The following is a 20,592-nucleotide window of genomic DNA, read 5'->3' on the forward strand; positions in this document are numbered from 1 at the left end:
GACAGGACAGGATTGCTGTGGAGCCCCTCACGCTGCGCTGCCCAGCCCTGCCCTGCCGGCCCCGCACAGCGCGGCTGCAGCCCCGGCCGGGCAGCGCTGCGAGCACGGCCGGGCCCGGCTGGGCTGGGCACGGCGCCGCCGCCGCACCGCGCCGTCCCTCCCCTTTCCTTGTAAGACAGCGCCAACCCCCGACCGAAGAAAAGTTTCCAGCCGAACGCCAGGACAGGTCCGGGCTGTCAGCGGCGGCCCCTCCCCGCCGATGTGACGGGACGATCCCCCTTCAGCCCCGTCCCGTCCACCTACCCAACTCCCGCCCGCCGTGGGTGCCGCCCGAGGCGCTCACCTTCCTGCACCGCATGGAAGGGGTTGTTGGCCTCTATGAGCTTGATGGAGTAAGTGATTTTCTCGCTCTGGAGGATGTCGTCATTGAGGTTCAGATCCGACACCGCCTGCTTGAACACCTCGTCGTCCTTGGCAGCATTGCCTTCGAAAATGGCACCTGAGGGGAGGAAGGCGGCAGAGGGTGAGGAGGGCTTGGCCAGGACCCCCACTCCCCTCTGGGCAGCGCAGCGCTCAAGCCGGCTCGCACGGCACCGGCTGGGGGCCCGTGGGGCCGCGCCACACACGTGGGCGGCCTCGTCCGCAGCACGGGGCAGCGCAGCGTCCCTCCCGGTCACTTCTGCTCCACCGGCATTTAGGGAGCCCTGAACCAGAGGCACGGCGGGTGATGGACTTGCTTCGCCAGTGACGGGAAAGGGAGCAGGCTTGGAAACTCCACCAACTTTTTGCTCACGGCTCACCTCTCCCTGGGATGCTGCCTTTCGGGCCGCGGTTTTATTGAGGCTTAGAAGCACACACGAACGTGAAGCCGGGATTTGTGTCCAGTAACCTGGAAGCTTTAATTTCACTGTCCTGTTTATGCAGTTAACGTGAAAACATCTGGCGATGTGTGTTATATAAAATCCCTCTCCGCGGAGCGTGTGTGTGCCCACGCCAGGCTTACTGCCCTGCTCTACGCGGCGCTGGGAGATCTTTAGAGCTGGCAACAAAACAAACAAAAAACATTATTCCCCAGCCTGGAAAAGTCCTGCTGATTCACACCGTGCGTGCCTGTGGCTTGAGCCTCCGTGCACTGCCGGTGTGCATCACAGCTCTGCCCACAGCAGCTCCCCGCTCCTGCCCAGCGGACCGCTCTTTCTGCCAGCACTTAGTTAGCAAACAGCGCTCCGGCTGAAGTTCGTGCGGGGAGAAGCCGAGATGACACGGTCCACGCTCAAGGGAAGCGGGGCCGAGAGAGAGACCCGCGGAGACTCCTTCACCCACCCTCCTACCCCGGCCTTTCCCCAAGGCGGCCCCGCCGCCTCCCTTCCTCCGCGCGGGGCTGGCCCCGGTGCCGTGGGGGTCTGCACTGCCCTGGGGACTGCCCCTGAGCCGGAGTCCCCCGCTGCGGTCAGGGCTGACCCCGTCTCCTTAATGGCTCTGCAATGCTGTCTGCCTTGGCTGCGCTCCGGAGGCGAGCGGCGACGACCGGAGCCTCCTTCCCACGGCCCCGGAGCCGTCCGTGCCGGGAAACTTGTTACAGGGCTGGTCCCCTTCTCCCCTCCCCTGCCTCGGGTCGACACGGGACTTTCTTCCCGTATCCGTGGAGCCTCCCCTCGCCAGGATGCCTCCTACCCCGGCCCCCTCCTTTTTCTGATCTCCCATCCTCCCCAAAAGGCTGGTGGGAATTACGGCTTTCCATTTCCCAGACATACTCCCGTTTCCTCCTCTATCATCCTCTACAAGTGATTCTCTCCCCCCTCTCCGCCCCTAAACATCCTCGTTTTCGTTCCTGCTGGTACCTTTCAACACCAGCCAAAAGGTGACTGCAGAGCCTCGCTTTTGCTTGCCAGGCTTCCCGCGGACATCACCGTGCCTTGCTCCCAGAAGCCATAAAAGTTCACATCAGCCTTTCCTTTGCCTCTTATTCATCCCTCTCTTCCTCCCACTGATCCAGCCTTCTTGCTGCCCAGGGGTTTTAATGAGATCTTATTCAAACCACAACAGTTGCGCGCATAGACACACACACACACGCACACACTCACACAGAGCCGCTGCAAAGCTCGCCTTCCTAACCCTTTCCCAGCCAAGTTCCCCCCTCCGCCCCCCGCATTCCGCCTTGGCTGACACCTGCTACGGCAGGGGATGGAAACCAGGGGATTGTCTCCCCGAAAGTTTTCCCCGCGAGCACGTTCAGATTATGCCTCTCTCCTGCTCGGGTGATGGGGGCGGTTGTTTGTTTTCGGTGGCGAGGAGGCGGGGGGTGGGGGGGAAGAAAGCCTTTCCACGCAAACAGGTCCAAGCACAGACTCCCCAGCCACATGGGAGACCGCAGCGGCGGCCCCGGCGGGTCCCCTGCCCGGCGCACAGGCGGCATTTCGGCCCTAACTTTACAGCCGGGGGCAGAATACAGCTGCCTTCCTCCCATCCGTCCTCCTGTCTCTCCGCGGAGTTGGGTTCCACCGCTGCCCGTGACATTATCGCAGCTAAACGAGACGCTTCTACGCTTCTTTTATATATTTATTTATCTACCGCGTCCCTTTCCAACAACCCCCCCTCCCGCTCCCTCTCTCTTACCAATGTGGATGATGGAGTCCGCCCGCACCGAAACGCACTGAAATATCCAGGGGAAAAGCCAGAGCATCAACACTTCCATTTCCAGCCTCTCGCACAGCACATCAGCCCGGGTTTGGTGGAGAGACAGGGAGAAAGAAAAAAAAAAAAGAGGCGCAAGGGCAGGTGGAGCAAGGCAGCGGGCGAGGGGGGAGATACCCAGACGCCCCCCTCTTAGAAAAAAATCCCAAAATCCCCCAGCACCCCAAGAATTATCCAAGATTGAGGAAAACGGGTGATGGGGAGGAAAAAAAAAAAAAAACACCACCAAAAATAAACGGGGCTAGAAAACCACGGAGGTAGATCCCGGGTTGGCAGGCGGCGCGGCGGAGCCTCCAGCGCTCGGTGTGTGCCGGGGCGCCGGCAGACCGCGAACTGCGGAGCGGCCCCCCCGCCGCCGCCGCCCGCCCCCCGCGCCACGTGACTGCGGAGCCTCGGCGCTCGGTGCCGCCGGGGCACGGCGCGGCGGGCGGGCAGCGGGGCGCGCGGGGCGAGCGCGCGGCGCTGCGGGGAGCGCCCGGCCGGGGCCGCAGCAGGGCAGCCGCCCGCGATGGAATGGATTTAGATAGAGCCAGAATTATAAGCGTTATATATCTTTATATATAATGTATGTCACCCCGAGGAATGGAGTAGGGGACGGATGCTCCAAGCGGAGGGAGGCGAGGCGGGTGGGCAGCTCCCGGTTGCCGGGCGCAGGCTGTTCCGCGGGGCCGCAGCCGCTGCCCGGAGTGTGCCCGGCGCTGCGTGGCCTCCCGCAGCCCCCGCCCGGCCCGGCACCGCGGGACGCCCCCGCAGGTAAGGGCGCGGGGCTGCGCCCGCTGCCGCTGCTCCAACTTCAGCGACGGGGGAAGCGGGAGGTGGAGGGAATGCCCCTTCCTCCTTCCGCACGCTCGAGCCCGGGACATGATCCGTGGCTGAGGAGAGAAATGGAAATGCGAGGTTTTTATCCCCGCGCTGGGGACGAGGTGGTGGGGAAGAAGAGTGGTACAGCAGAACCTTTTCTTGTTTTGTTTTGTTCTAGCTTTCAATGAAATCTAATTCATAAATTGGACATGCTCAGGCTCAGAAGACTAATTCATCCCCTAAAACAAACGCATCAGTGATTGCAGGCACCCAAACGTGACAAGCGTCTCAATATACCGAGGATCCAGAGAAAACAAATTCATTCAGGAGCCCGAAACGTAATTAAAACTACTGCCAAGAAAATGAGTTGGGAGCAGGATGTTACCAAGATTATGAAGTTGCTGCGGGGCTGAGGCACGGACCGCTATAGTGATACATACAGATAATGTCAGTCTTTGGATAACGGGAGGAAGAGCGATTCCTGGAGGTCGCCGTCTTGCAAGCGGCAAGCCTGGTGACAGCGCGCCGTGGCCGCATCCTGCTCCCGAGATGGCAGCGGCGAGCGGGGGCTCGGCGGGGAAGGAGCGGACCCCGCCGCCTGCCGAGCCCCGGCAGAGCGGCCGCAAAGGGGCCGGCAGTGCCCGTACCCCGGCACTGCTACAGCATCGCTGTCATGTGTATTCAGCACACTTCTTGTAATCATCACCTGTACGTGTGCTAATAAATGCTCCGGATGCTGAGCAGCGCTTGCTTGCAGGAGCGATGGCTGCAATGTATTTGTTCAATGTAGAAAGCATTTTTTTCATGCAGAGCACAGTACGGCAAGAATTGCTCAACACTAAGGAGTAGAAAATATAGATAAGGGGGCTGGGAAGACAGAAGGGAGAGGGAACACAGTATAGATGGAGCAGAGTGAAAGTGAAGGAAACTGAAATGGAAATGATATGAACAAGAATCCCTGTTGATTCACATGCATCAACAACCTCCTATTCAGCGGTAGTTACAAACACAGCATTCGAACAGGGAAGAGCAGGGGGTAAATAAAACAAGATATGCTTTTTAAAAATAAATCACTAGTTAACTACTCTTACTTACAGTCCTTGTCTTAAATATGCAATTTCACACTGATCAATGCAGAATGATATATACTATACTCTGCATTTCACGTAATAAAAACACTTAATCCAGATAATTGGCTTCTGGGACAGAGATCAATAGAAATGTTCCTTATTTGACTACGTTAGCAAGTCAAAATTAATTCTAATTTACATTTGCTTCAAATCAATATGCACTTAGTGACTTACACAGGCTCTTTAAAAAGTTAAGCACCTATATTGACCAGAGTCATATATATGTCAGTAACAAGTACATGTGTGGGAATTAGAGAGGGGGAAAGTGTTACTGCAGAACCAAGTCTCTGACTTTCATAGAGGAAAGGAGGCTAAATTTATTTGTGTGTGAGAAGTGCTTTGGCATCCTAGCCTGAAACCTGTAGAAATATGCAGCTATTAATCCCACGATTTATGCAGGCACCCAAACACCAGTCAGCTGCCCTCCAAGCACCTGGGAGCAGGCTTGCCTCCTACTTTAGTTTGTACAGCAAGGTCTTGACCTCAGCTGGGATGCCTCTGGGTGCTATTTTAGTAATAGAAAAATAGTAACATAAAATATTAAAAAACTCTAAACCCAGTGAAATGGACAAGTTACAACATTTCCTGTGAAATCCAAGAGCAAATGCTCTGAATGCAGAAAAGGATCCAGTCCCAGCCAAGGGAGGGAGAGGGGAAAAGACAAGAGACCAGAGACCAGAATACAGTAAAACAAACCAACTGAAATAGGCCCCAGAAACAGACAGAAGGCTACAGTCAGAAGACAAAAACAAACCAGAAAAATGCACAGAATAAATCTCAAATTGTATAAAATCTGATATGTAACATGCAAAGTACAATGCGACCTAAATGGATCCACCACAGCAAAGAGAATTGCAACTTCAGTAGCATCTCTGCAAGATGAGAAGTTGCCACACCAAAACCTCATTGTGTCTAGTTTTAATTCAGGTTGCATTACCTTTTCTTTCATATTATCTACATTTTTTTTCCTTTCTCCTCTTCTTCTAGTTTTTTTTTTTCTAAACAAAAAAAAATGCCAACAACTTTGGCTTGGATTATTGTTTTTCATAACAATTACTTCTATGATTTCTCCTTCTTCCAAACAAGCTATCAATGCTACATTTCTAAGCCCAGTACAAATGAGAGCACTTCTTTCAACCCTGCCATTCCTCGTTTGCAACTGGGGGAGCACTGACACTTTGCAGTGGGTGTACATTGTGTAGGTGCAGCAAACAGCACTAAAAGACCAACATTTTGCATACTAACAATGTTATAAGGTCCTGTGATATTCCGTCATTATTGTGTAGGGGACAATTCATGACATGTTATTCCACAAGGTGCCACTGGATTTACAGTGCCAACAGAAGAATGACATCTCAAGAGAAATATGTGAGTTATAAACCCACCTCAAGCAACAGCCACATAGCCACAGTTCTAGTCTGTGGCAACAGATGAACCCTGTGCATGTCTCAGACAGCTCTTACCACCTTTGCAAACCACTGTGGTGGTTTTGAGCTGACAAGTTATTGCTGGGCTCATTGCTGTTGTCTGAATGAACATAGTATCAAACCTGCACCAAATGGGTTTTGCTACAACAAGAGGACAGATGGAGTAATGCTCCAAAAACTGCACTGCAATTAGAACACAGAACATCCTAGAAAGGTGAACTGAAAGGCTTGTGCAGTGCCACGCTCAGAGCCTTGTGCCCAGGGCTCTGTTCTTCTGTGCTACCATAACAAGAATGAGGCGCGTTTTGAAAGGTATCATCAGAACCATAGCTGCAGGGTATGCCTGGATCTGGAAAGCTCCTCACATTGACAAAACTGCTTCATAAGCAGGAGCTCTGCAAGACCACAACACTGAGACTTTTATCATAGCCTATGTTCAGAAAAAATGGAGGTCTTTAAGATTCAGCCATTCTTGAGTCTTCTCGCAAGTTTCACCCATTTACTATAGCTAAACTGAGGCTTCCCCACATCAAGTTGTGTATATATCTATGTACATGTAGCAATGTTTCATTCCTTCTGAAAGCAAATGGAACTCCTCCTCTGTATCAGTTAAACAGGTATAAAGATGCAGCTAATATCTCCAGTTGTTAGGTGCTCAGTCTACGGAGTTGGAAGAATGAAAACAAAAAACCCCCAAAATATCCTAATACACATGGTAACAATCTCCTTTCCTTATGCAATAGCCAAGATCTCTACTGTTAATACACCCACAAAAAAGTAACATTTCTTATTCTAAAATGCTATGAAATTCAACAGCTGTGCTTCTCTTCAGAAACAGTAATGCAAAACCTCAAGCCTAACTTAATTCCAAAGTTAGTGGATGCTTATGTTTAAAAACTCATTTTGTCATTCTTGTGTGGTGACAGCCTGAGGTTTCAGCTGCTTTATTGAAGCTTCCTTTAGCTTATTGAAACCACCTTTTCTCTTTTCATGGTTGACAGCATAGTATGATAATCTTGCAGGAGTAAATGGACTAGAGTCTACAAGAAAAGGCTGCTGAATTATAGAGTTCTTTGCAGGACAGTTGACATTCTTGATTAATTTGTTGTGTGCCTACTAACAAGCTGAAACTTTGCTACAGTTAACACTTTATCTGGATTGACATGCCTTTTAAAATGCCATAAAGAAAGCAAAGCACTGTTATTTCCTTATTTTTTACCTGATTTAATTCAGCAGAGTATACACAGCCTAGATGTGATTTAATTTGTACTTATGTTTGGTTAATTTCATCACTGCTGTATCTGTTGCATCTTGATAAGATTCATATATACTTCCCTGCTCCTCTCTTTCAACTGTGACTTTTCACACCCTATTTTTCTTTAATGGGATTTTTTTTCTACAATAGACAAGGGTAGGCCTTTTCAGCCTCCACATTTTTACATTTGCATAAATGCACTCCTAATGTAGTGCAAGGTGAATTGTATCAGTGTTGGTAAATGTAATCTCTATCTCGGCATTTGTATTTAGTTAATACCTTGATTCAGAAGAAAGCAAATCTCTTCACTCACAACATTTTAATATCACCAATATGTATTTCACTAGAACTCCAACATTCAGGTGACCAAAGAATTCTTTGTTGTTACTGTAAGGGACGGAAATGTACATAGTTACAAGAAAACACCTTTCTCCTTAATTTCTAAGCAAGCCCCTTGTCATTATATCCACTGCACACTAACTGGAAAAGGCTAAGCTCTGTAAATTTGTTTTCCTGAGCAGAGATCCATCCTTTTTTTTTTTTTTTCCTAAAATAAAAAGGAAGCGGGGTAGGCATAGTTGCCATCTTTGTTACAGTACAGTTGGGTAAGAATGCAGGCTCTCTAAGTAAAAGTGTTTGTCAATTGTTCCTAATTTAATAGTAGCCATATCAAGATAATCTCTGAACAAACTTCACTGGCATTCATCTGAGGGGAAAAAACCAATTCACAAGATTCTCCAGTATAAAATCTCTCCAGGGGAACTCCATTCAAAAACATCTTGCATGCCTCACTGATCCATCCACATGGTACACACAGTCCAGTCTCATGAGCTGTTCAATGAGCTGCCTATTACAGATAATGAGACATTGCTAGGACAGCTGTCCTCTGCCATCACAGCAACCCAAAGAGGCAGACACATCCCAAAGGGAAAATCACAACAGGAAAAGCCCCAGATCTCATTTCTTGTGCAGCCTCCATAAATACATACTGACCAATCTCACAGGTAATAACAGGCCAAGAATGACACCTATGTTTTAAAGATACTTCACTGCGAATGCATATTCCAGTACTTCCACTATTATAAAACTTCCCAACACCTGACCATAAAAATACATCCTTGCTTTGTCAGAGCCAATTGAAGCTGCTGCAGGGTGGTTATGCCAGACAAAGGAAAAAGCAAGCCACTAGAATTTAACCTGCAGTTCACCTCAGCTAGGTGAAGACTCTGGAGAAGTCACATTGCTGCTACTTTGCACTTTACCCATCTAGACAGTAACAAAACCAGCAAAGTAGATGCTGCTGCATGGTGAAACAGAGAACCAGAAAAGTCTGGAAACGTACATTTAAAAAGTTCTGCCCTCCAGCCAAGACCTAGTAACTGATCTTGTGCTTGTTCCTGCTTCACTGCAAACTCCACTGAGAAGTGATGTAAGCAGAAATATTTTGCTACAAGCCAGAAACTTGAATGCTGCCCTTTCCGCATCTCAGGCAAAGAATAGGGACCTTTTCAACTGCACTAATTCAATCCTTTGCTGTCACTAAATACTGATGCAGTTTGTGCGTGCAGAGTCCTCTGAAAGCCTCGCAATGGAAAGTACTCTAAGGGAAAAGTAATTTTACCTCAAAAAAAAAAAAAATCCCTCAGGAGTGCATTCTAAACTATATTATGTTTAGTGACTGTCTCACAATGGGCCATTTCTACCAGTAGGTAAGGCCTCTATTTTTTTCTTGCAATGCTGTGTCATGGAGGTGGTGCCTGGAGTTTTCTTGTTTGGGGTGGGGTTTATTTGTTTGTTTCCCAGTGTGTTTCTGAAACCACTAGTAAAAACGAGGTGCAGCATTGGCTTCTCAGTGACCCCATTAGCATTAATGGCAGAATGTATTTTCCCAGGGATCTGTGTGCTCTTCAGAAAAGATTCCCTGTAATGGAGTTCATAATTCATACTCATGTTTCCAGGAAGGGTCGAAATGAAGATTTTTCTTTTGCAGAAACATCAGCTTCTCATTGTATGCCTGACCTAAAACATTATTCTACCAAAGCCTTTGCTTGTTGTATTTTTTGTCCCTTAGAGGAAAGAAAAAAATCAAGTCAAAAGCAAAGTGTCATAGTATATCTTAAATTTCCTACTCAAAGAAGGGGATGCTTTTTTAAAGGCAGTGCAGTCCAGCCATTGGAGCAGAGGGGCTATGATTTCTGGGCTCCATTCCCAACACAGGCACCGATTCATTTCTTGACTAATTGAGTGGACTGTTGCATGAACATTGTATTCAGTTCTTAATTTAAGGGTGAACAAGAACATCAAGTTCCCTTCCTCAGTTCCTGCACTCAGTCGGCTGTCCTACTTCTCTAGGAGGTATAGGGGAAACACAGTAGGTTTATTTTTGGCAGGTCAAACAAGTAATTTAAGTAATTTCAAGTTTGTAGATCCTAGAGATTAGGGAAAATTTGTCTTATTTTAAATAATTTCAAATAAAAAATGCTCTTTATGGTATTTAAGACTAACCCATTCCACTCAACAGAGTCTGGATGCAAATTTTCAGTATCCAAGCTCCATTGCTGGCCTGAGTGACAGGACTCCAGATGTCTAATGATTTCTTTCCCTTTCAATTTTTTAACCACGGTGGGGAGGTTTATATGAAATAGGGGACAATATCTTGTATTGAGATGAATAAGAAAAGCTCTAGAGACAAACTCACCCAGAGCTACAAGCTGGTTATATTTCCCTCTAAGTGACACTCAAGTAATCTATTCTGCTAGAGTAAGCACTTGAACTAGGTCTTCCACATGAGAAAGGGGTGTCCTGATGACTAGGTGTTGGAAAAGGAGCAGGGGAAGAATATAAACCTTTTTTGAGGAAAAAAAAAAAAGTAAAAGCCACCTTGAAATATTTCCATATGGCCTGGTGAGAAATAGGGGGGGAAGAAAAAAAGAAAAGCACACTGCTTCCTTTCTACTTTTGGCTGTAAAAGGTGTTTGTGTGCAAGAACAGCTTTCTAACTCAGGTTTCCCATGTCAAGAAGTTTGTTTATGTCAGGTTGATTTTCTGTTGACATTTTATGCTGCTTCCTGAAAAGAAACTATTTCTATGAGTACACCCAGGAATTCACAACCCTTGCAATGGTTTGAGTCATGCAAGCCACATCTTGGTGGTGCCTCATCCCTTCAACACCTCTCCCTTGCCATTCACACAGCCTCGGATGAAACCCTAAGTGTATCACAGATCCCTTTGCAGTAGTCCATTCTGTGACCAGTGGAAATAGGTAGCCCAGGACCACCTGAGTTTGCAGCATTCCACGTAGCACCACTGGGATGTTATTGCCACAGTGTACAAGTGTAAGCTACAGAAAAAGTACAAATTAGTTGAAGAGCTCCAGAATACTTTGGCTGCAGGTACACAACACCTGAGAACACTGGAAACAATGACCTCTCTTTACTGATTCTTATTCAAAGTGAACTTAAAGCTATTACTCAATTTGCTTGACTCAACAGTTCTGAGAAAGAGTATAAAAAAACCCAAACATTTTTTCCAGTCTTCTGAAAACTTGGAGATACTGCAGTAAAGGGTTTATGAAAAGGGCAGGGAGGATAAAAAACAGGCGCCAATTTAAGCATCCAGCACTGCATGAGTCACAGTCCCTGTCACTGCACCCTAATGAAACTTCACTGACCAACTGTTTCTAAAGTTCCCACCTTCTCCAATGTCCTCATAATATCACTAAATATACTTTTACCTTGCTCCCAGTCCAAACTATGCTGCACTATACAGCAATATATTTTACTACAGCTACATGCTATCCAGTTGAATGCAAGCCTGCAGTGGAAATAGCTTTGTTTGCTGCAGTGCTGTATTATCACACATGACTAGACCAGGCAACATTGATTCTTAAGCAATGGCATTGATTACAAGTCTTATTTTTAAAATGCTGGCAGGATACAGCCCTTAGATAAGCACTTTAAGACCAAATTTGAATTGCATTTCCCAGCAGCTCTCCTTTTTTTACAGAGACTATATAATAGAATTACAAATAATGCTACTGACTTCAACATGTACTGAGGATTTACACCAGAATGGTTTCAGCAGTAGAAGCTTTTAGTACTTCACACTTACACAACTATAATATGCTTTAGATTATTGTTTTCAAAATGTAAAATCTTCTTTTTTCTCTTCACTAGCTAAAAAAAGATGCTTGTTTTCCAGAGAGGTAAACTTATTAAATTGAATTTGACCTTTCAAAGCATAGTAAGGTAGGGATTTCTGTTCCCTGGAAATATAGGAAGATTCTTCATGTACTGCTCTGAGTCATGCAAGAGTCCACAAGCAAGCAAGCAAAGCACTCTTGGAAGAATACTTTACATTAAATAAATTATGCAGGGTGAGGGAGCAATGAAAAAAAAAAAAAAACAACCTCAAACCCAAAATATATCCTTACACCTACATTTTAAAGGGCATACTTGAGGGTATGCAATCATTACAGACTTTTCATGCTTTCAAGCAGCCCTCCAGATTTATCAACACCGTATCATCACTTGACCAGTTTTCATGGGGTAGTTCCTGCTCTTTTCCAAACATAACCTTGAAATACCTCTCCAAGATTTCTTTGCAGATTGTGCTTTTGTTTTCTCAACCTCCTAGCTATCTTACTGTTTTGTCAGCTTAATCCCAGTTTGCAAACTGGGTTGTTTTTTAACAATTCATATACTTTTCCACTTCTGCCTTTCTCCTGCAGGAATACAGGGAAGTGCATCGATGCCACCACCTGTGCTGGTCTATCTGCAGATCCACAAAACATGTTGCCCAAGTAGCTAAACATCCTTTTCCCCACACAGTACAAGGTGAAAACACAAGAGTAGCCTCTTTTTCCCCTTCATACCACAAGCTCCTTGTTTCACTCAGGACTTAAAAGGACCAAAATACAAAAATCACACATACAAAGTGATCTTTGTGTCATGTGTTACAATAAAGCAAGATTCTGTTTCTGAGTCTTGTTTGGAACACTATCTCTAAATTGTTGTTAGTCATTTAAGCTTTTAATGGACTTATCTTTGTGGATAAATTATATTTTACCTTTCTTCCTGTTTTGATCAGATATCTTTGACCTCACCACCTACTTGGGCTTATTAACACAGAGGTTTAACCTCTCAAGCAGCAGATTCAGAAACAGGATCTAAAGAAATCCAGTAGAAATACTAAGTGAAGGTGCACCCATTATTCAATGATTTCACATAGTTCCCATAATTCACCAAGTAAAACACCTTTAGGAGAAACAGGTGGCATAGCAGCACTTGCCATCCTGTTGTTTATTCAAAGCCTCTCTTTCCAGCTTGCATTCATGGACATCCCCTAATTAAGTGCAAACCAGTCAAAATAAATGAATAAAAGCCACAACTGCTCCACTACCTCCTTCTGTGTCAACTGAATTAACCAGGATTAGAACTCAGGAGAATCAGTAATGCAATAGTCCTCATAAACCCCAAAAACATTTTGCTTTTGCTTGAGGACAGTCCACACAACAGAATTACTTCCGCCCCATCCCCACCCCCAACCCAGCATTGGGCAAAATCAAAATTTCCATGCAACAAGAGAAGAAAACCAGAGTGGCCTGGCATCACCACAGTGAAATTGTCACTTCTGCACAGGTTCCTTTTTTCACTATCAGGGCTCCTTACCCCACCCAGCAGCATGCAGCTGCTCTCAGCACTGCTGCACCATGGACAGCAGTTGGACAGTTTTGCTTCAGTTTGAAAGCTTGGACTAGCTACAAACTAGCTACTGATCAACTTTGCCTTACACACATAAAAGAAGGGTCTTAATAAATGCATTACAGACACCTCTTAGTGAACTTTACCTCCCTCTAATTTCACACTGAAGAGCTATTAAAGAAAGGAACAATTCTAACAAGACATATTCCTGCAAAACCCTGATTCTGTGTGCACTTTATCCACTCACAGTTATTTGTCCTTTCCTCCATTTAGGAATACAAACCTCATAACTTTGTTTTCCTAACCTGACAAACATATATAATTCTAGGTGCAATACTTGACTCAAAAGATACTTTTTCCTACTGATGCTTTTCTTTTCGTCCAGCATGCCCAAGACACTCAATTCCACAAAATTTTGGCAATGCCTGATACATGTTAAATACGCAGAATTTTCCTTTTCTCTGTTCAAAGTGATAGTGGATATGGATGCATGGATTTTGTGCCATAATCTGAGATGAATTTTGTATTGTAATCTGGGCTCAGTGTTGTTTTCAGCAGAAGTGTTTCCGGCCCTGGAAGCTAAAGCCCTCCATCAGCATCATCATTCCTTTTCTTTTTGCCCACCTAGCCACATCATTGCCTAATTACAAAACCACAGGAGCAGTGATAAAAATCTGTCGGGTCCTTCAGAGTCACAGATAATCCATCACTCATGCACTCATATTTATCTAGATCATTACTAACAAAAAACACCAGTTAACAAGTTTCCAGGCTCCAGGTCCTGGCTCTGTAGGCCAACCACTGGGCCAACTGCCGCTAGATGGAGAACGATCCTTGGATTTATCTAATGGTGTTAAGCAGGCAGAAACTACAACCTACCCTGTTCCCTACTGAGTTTAAGAGAGTGGTTCCTGCATGCTGCCCACTAGCCAGGTACACAGGCACAAGTTGGCCGCACCTCTGTCCCTCAGTGGCAGCAGCCCGTTCAATTCCATCAGTCTTGGGCTCAGTATTTGATTGTGCTTTAACTAATATGGCCTCAGAGGATGCATTTTAAAAGAAGAGTGAATGATTTCTTCTATTTAGACTTCTAAATGCTGGAGCGGAAGTTCTCACTCTGTGCAGTTAGGAGTGAATCATTTGAATTTGTGTGCACAGGATGAAAATACCCTTCTGTTGATGAAGGTGGCAACACAGCAGCTCAAACGATTTTCCATTAGCACACAATCAGACTTTATATTGCTTATAGAAGAGAAACAAATTCAGAATACTGACGGAGTCTAAAAGGGACTCTTGAACACTGGTAGCGAAACAAAAACAAGACGCAAGCAAATTTCTCATCTGTTGGTTTCTGTAACCTTGAGCTCATCTTGCTGCAATGTAGTGGAATAAATCTGAACTGTGCAATTACGGATTTGATTTCAAGGCTGAACAAGAAAAAAAAACATTTAAATAACTATAGTTGTTCTAAGCTTATTCACTGTACAGTTTTACTAAACTAAAGATGGAATAATGCAATGAAAAAAATTGAGTGAACAGTTACAATTAAATCAATAGGTTCAAGGAATCAGATCACTAAATTAATACATCTACTGATAACCAAATCAGCTCACAAGAAGAATAACCTTTCTAGCTCAGAGGAAAAATAATTAATTGCTTTGGATTAATGCTAGAGTGAGAGGGTTTAAAGGGAGTGAACTCACAGCCAGCACTAGCTTCTCTGCAGTTCACAAACCATCCTGGCAAGCAGCTCAGGATGCTGTTGCAGATTTCAAGAGACAATAAAGCATAGGTGGGGAAACAAAGCCAAATGGCTAAGAATGGGTCTGACCTCAATCTAAGTAGCTCAGATTTTCACCTTCCAGTTCTTTTTCATTTTCCCCACCAGTGAAAAGTTTATCAAGAATATCCTTGCAAAAAGTATGGCTGCCTCTAGTACTTTGATATGAATATGAAAGTTAGAATGGAATCCAGCTTTCTATATTTCCTTGTTCTAAAAAGACACCAGTAATATAAAAATCGAGCCTTTGTTTATGATTTAATAATCACACTTATAGACAAGAGTAGCAAAGTGGTTGACGGCACAAGAAATGAGTGTGTGGGCTCATCCTGGGGATAGGCCAGGCTTTGGACTCCTTTTCCAGTCCCAGGTCCCTGGATGGATTTACTCAGGCCTCTATGGCCACAGCACAGCCTCTGGCTTGAAGGAGGGGCCTGGAGGAGCCATCTCAGCTCTCAGGGCAGTGGAGTGGCTGCACCAAAAAAACTGTAGTGTAAGCTCAAGTTCCACCCATTAAAAATCACTCATGGCCACAGGTCCGATTCACAGCTCTGTAGTCATGCTTCATGCATTTTTACTAACAGATAAATAGTCATTAATGAAACCATTATCAGGCTACTGGTCTCACTCCTCATTAAGACAAAGAAGCAGTTTTGTTCCTTTCATTATATTATCTGCTGACAAAAACTGCAAAACAATTAACTTAAATAAAAGCTTCCGTTTGTATGTTTGCAAGAAATTTTCCTCACAAAAACATGTATTTTCTAGAATAAAATAAAGAAATATTCAAAATTACTCTCTATGGGTATATATCAACCCCAGAATGTCACAAACCAAAATAAATGCTGGTAAGAACCATGTCCCTTCTGGAGAGCTGAGGAAGTCTCATATGACCTGTAATCTGGGGAGAGATTAACCTTTGCCAAGGAATCACTAGGAACTGCTGATGCAAAACCAAAACCTCTTCATGGATGTAGCACCAACAAGGCCTTAAATAAGGTGACAGGGCTCCAAAAGTGCAATGAAAGGAGATGTATGAAATAAAGAGGGTTCTTTCCTGTGTAATACTTTCTCTGCTCCAAAGCACACTTTTGATTTGCTGATCTATTTTCTTTTAACAAGATGGTTTAGTTCATTACTTCTTACATGACTAAAAGCAGTACATTGCTTTCCTTCTACAGAAGACAGTAAATAACATTAAGGGAGTTATATGAGCGAAGGTAGAGCAATTTTACAACAGAAAGAACCTCATAATCACAGGATACAGGATAACAGTCTTAAGGCACCATCATGATAAAAGGCACAGTTTTTATGTAACACCCTTTCAGATTGATTTTTCTACATTCCAAATGCTCCCATAACCATCTTTTGACATTTTTCCTGCACAGCTGGTTACACCATCCATAAGCAGTCTCTGTCTACCTGGCATTATTATTATTTTAAAAGCAAATTCTTTCACTTCTTTCAACTAAGACTTATGCTATACCTAAGTGCCAGTTACCACCCTCCCTTCTAGTAAAAAAAATCTGGTTTCTAACCATTTGAAATCCATCCTTAATGAAAATGACAACATAATCATAATATCAGTATATGCACATTACAGGAATATGGGTAGTAGAAGACCAAAAAAAAAAGTGGGTGCGACTTGTGTTCTCTGTCCCACTTGAAATGTTAACTCACAGATGAGCACAGCCTTATGATAATAACATCAGATATATTATGTACAGAACTACCAGCAAGAGGCAAAAAAAGGTATTAGTTGCTTGCTTATGATTAATAAAGTAGTTAAAAGAGAAGGAATATTATTCTTGCTGGATGCTCATTATGCATTTTATAATCTCTATTTATAGGACAATGAAGCATGAGGCTTATAAAATGCCATCTGTTGGTTTCTTTTTAATGTATAGGATTTCTGACTCCAGGAGCTGCAGTTCAGCAGTGTTGATAGTGCTACAACATGTAATACTAATGCCTTTGGTTATGAGAATTTGAGCCATTAAACATCAAGAAGCAGGTTGGGTATACATCCTGAATAATGTAACTCCTTTAAATAGAGTTTGAATTTAACTCCTTTAAATAGATTATTCTAATCTATTTAAAAAGCAATTTATACTTTCATGTAATTGATTTTGATCAGTCATTTAAATAGCACAACACACACACAATTATATATTGCAATGATCCACAAATATGACAGAAGTGATTTTGTTCTTTGATCTCCACAAGAGGTGTCCCATAAGAGAAGGTCCAGGAGATCTCTAACAACTTCGAAAAAAATAGCAACTATTTTTTATCTAAAAAATTAAACAAAATCACAAGCAAAAAGGAAAAAAAATATTTCTTAGAACAGAGTGTTAGAATCCGATATATCTGCATTAAATTTGTCAGTACCTAAAGGATGATTTTTTCTTACATATTAATCATTAAAATGAAGCGTTCATAATAAAGGCAAATATTAGAATGTATCAGCTCTAGTAAGCTTGACTGTCACTGACTTCTATTCCTAATTAATTCATCAAGTGACCCAATATCCAGATCTTAGGTTCCCTTAGAGCATAGTCTTCTGGTTTTAATGCAATTAATGAAAGAGCGATTGATTTTTTTGAAGTGGGTCACTGTGTATTCATATCAGCATAAAGTTGAAGGGGTTTACATCACTGGTTTAATTAGGACTTCTGTCTCCAACAGAACCCATAAACACTCAGCTGTTCACAGGGCAAGCAAACACAGAAGAAATAGCTAAGCACTGTCAGGGACAATTTATACTTTGGCAGTTTCTTAGGGAGATCAACCTACAATTTCTGTTCCCACTTTCAATTGCTTTCACCTCTGCAGTCTCTGCTGTTGCCTGAGCCTTCACCCCTGCCTTGCCACAGCTCCTCATTGTGTTTCTCCATCAGTCTGTCAGATAACTAGAAGCAACAGCTGCCCAGGACAGGAACTGTCGCCTTTGTATTTCTCTACAGCACTTTGACAAAGCAGTTTGATGTGTGAACCAACAGGATTATAATGCCTTCCATCCCAGAACACAGGATTTGCTTCTCCCTCAGAGGCCAGAGAAATGGTAGAAATCCCTGCCTTGCTATCAAAAAGGAGGTCACTGTGTTAAGCTTAAAACAGGTTGTTGTAAATATTTGAGGAAAATTGAAAAATTTTGACAAAAATTTTCCATGTGATTTTTTTTCATACACCAAGAGCAACATGTGCTGTTTATAGCCTGGACTCATTCAGGCTGAGAAAGGCCATCAAGAACTGAAACAAACTAACAAAAAATACAAACAACAGCAAAAAAAGCTGTTTGATGAAAGACCATCCAAACAACGGTCAACACCTTTATTTTCAGTGATGCATCCAAAAAGCAAACTGGCATTCTCCTTTCTTTCAGAGACACAGCATACAGTAAGCACTGGAATTTGTCCAGGAGTTGCAAATGAACCATGGGTTTTGGGCTGGGCATGGATAAGTTCCTATTTGTGTCATATAAAGGAAATATACAGTTTTTCTAGTCAATCCACTGTCAGTGAAGTATTCCTACAAAAGTCCAAGAGTCTTAAACTAATGGCAGACAAGTTTAGCAGGAGAGCATGGCAATTCAGTGAACCATATGTCATCACAAATCACAGCAATCTCACTTAGTTCACGAAAATGTAATTCAGTAACAAGACGAGGAATAATGAATAATATCAAGAACAGCTGAGGTGAGAAGCTAAAATGGCACAAATAATTCTAAAATAAAAATTTAAAAGTGTTCTCTGCAATTAACTTAAAGGGCATTACTCAAATGTGGTTCATACTCAAAAATTAATGGTGGTTATCTCAAGTTGCAACAAATAAATAACCAGTGAACACACATGCTGAAACCTCTTTCAAGTAGAACACAAATAGATATTGTTTTTACCAGTTTGGGGAATATATAGTCATGATTCATCTTATGCTTGCTAATAATACCATTTTTCCCCCCCTCCTCTCATTTGTTAGGTTAAAGGCTGCTCGCATATCATTTGCCATAGAGTATTTTAGTAGTAACTACTGGTAAGGTTGTTAGAGCAATGTTACAGATTATGCAACATTTTTCATCCCTACATATCACTTTGTTCTTTTGCAGTACCCTAGAATCCCTATTTGTTTTGTCTTTAAAAAAATCACAGGATCCCCCCTAAATGGAGCCCTAGAGGATGACAATATCCACTCTGAGCCTACAGACATGGGTCTCCAGAGAAATTCTGCATCACTTTAATTAGATTGTTCTAAAGGTCACCAAGGTGCACACAGATATCAATTAGCCAATACTGACTGGTTCCCATGGAACTAGAAGTTCTAATCAACTTTCAGAAGCCCTGAAATTAAGCAGTTATGAAAGTTGGATCTTTTGATCTGAAGAAAAAAAGGCAACTAGGAGCTTGTCCATCTCCAAAAAGAAAGAGGATCCACATTAGCACAATACAGTGTCCAACTCAAGAGTAGCATGCTCCAAAGATGAAAAGTGAAGCACCAGGGAGTTTATTTACAGGGTGTACCTTGAGCCTTGTCAAGTTGAACCAGGGAGGTGAAGAGCACACACAGAGCTCCCTTTGGCTGAAAACCCTGCTCAGGCAGAAACTTGCTGCCTTGATCTCCCCCTCACTCTCTTCAAGGGCTCCCAAAAACAGCAAAGTGGAGCCATCTGGTTAACACACTTCCTTCCCACACATCCTTTTCCCTCAGCCCCTGCACATTACACTTTCGAACCTGCCATCCCTTAGACCTCTCATCCTGAAAAACGTGACTTTGCTGTCGATTCTGCCTTTGATCAGTTGCTCTAAAGAGAAAGGATGCAGGGATCCAACAGCCCAAGCAGTGCTGACAGCCACTATTGTTTGGCATCTTTAATCATTCCCAAAGACAGTTTCATTATAGGTGTCTACAACTCAATGACCTTTAATACACAACTCAAGTCCTTCTTTTCAGGCAAGCAGTATTAATTGCTGATCAAACACTCTCAGGTGTATGAAAAGATAATTGAAGCACTTATTTCCAATCCTAAGAAGTGAAAAATGCATATTTTATTTTCAAATTATGAGTGATCATGGTAAAGTGGCTCAAAGAAAGCCTTTATTTATTTGAAAGTTGTAAGAGTTTTGCAGAAAAAGCCATCCTGAAAACAAGTCCTAATGTGGCCATCACTCACACTTTATTTTCACAAGTTTAATTCACTGTTGCATTGGGAGACATTTGTTTCTGCTGATACCTGCAGAGAGCATGGCAGCCCAAGTCCCCACATGGGAGAGGGAAACTGGATCACTCAACCAGTTCCTTGAAACAGATCTTTTCTTTGCAATACACAGTTTAACAACCTAAATACATTATGCTGTTAGTTACTTTAAGTATCAACACAAATTGTTCAACAGGTTATGAAGCACAATTTCCATAACAGTGGTCACAGAGATCCTACAAAACATAGAGAACCTTTTATATAGCACTTGGATCTAGACACCATAAGTAGGCTTATTGCCACACCAGGCTTTACTGTGAGACAGTTCACAAAGCATATCAGAGTATTTCTAAATTAGTTCCCTAATTTCATATTATACAGCTGGTGCAAAGAAACTTTCAGAAGAAAATGCAAAAACTCACCTAATTAAAAAAAGGGCAACTGAGTCTCCAATAGTAAGATAAAAGTATATTACATTTTCAAATAACCATTGCAAGTCATGAAACCTATCCAAAAATGGCTCAGTTCCTTATGCACTTAGTTCCAGCAGATTTTCATTTGCCTTTTTTAAACTCTTTAGCAAGTTCAGTTTAAACTCCATTATTCAATGAA

At 43.4% G+C, this 20,592-nt stretch overlaps 1 protein-coding gene and 1 long non-coding RNA gene across 21 annotated transcripts in view; one reads left to right on the top strand and one right to left on the bottom strand.

Moving 5' to 3' along the window:
• Nucleotides 1-20,592, bottom strand: part of GRID1 (glutamate ionotropic receptor delta type subunit 1) — a 539,628-nt gene that overhangs the window by 479,870 nt on the left and 39,166 nt on the right. For 15 of the 20 annotated variants that reach the window (XM_064430084.1, XM_064430089.1, XM_064430081.1 and 12 more), the window contains one exon: nucleotides 344-499. The exons of 2 other annotated variants lie outside the window; for them this stretch is intronic. In XM_064430084.1, the coding sequence (XP_064286154.1) occupies nucleotides 344-499 (156 nt within the window). Of the gene's footprint in view, nucleotides 1-343; nucleotides 500-800; nucleotides 1,040-2,616; nucleotides 3,023-20,592 lie in introns of those variants that run through there. 3 more of the 20 variants (XM_064430091.1, XM_064430090.1, XM_064430095.1) reach the window with 2 other exon arrangements.
• LOC135306366 (uncharacterized) lies at nucleotides 3,118-4,578 on the top strand. Its single transcript, XR_010367169.1, has 2 exons — nucleotides 3,118-3,447; nucleotides 3,674-4,578. It is a non-coding gene; the product is annotated as an uncharacterized LOC135306366 (long non-coding RNA).

The sequence above is a fragment of the Passer domesticus genome, chromosome 8 (assembly GCF_036417665.1).
Source record: "Passer domesticus isolate bPasDom1 chromosome 8, bPasDom1.hap1, whole genome shotgun sequence".
NCBI lineage: Eukaryota > Metazoa > Chordata > Aves > Passeriformes > Passeridae > Passer > Passer domesticus.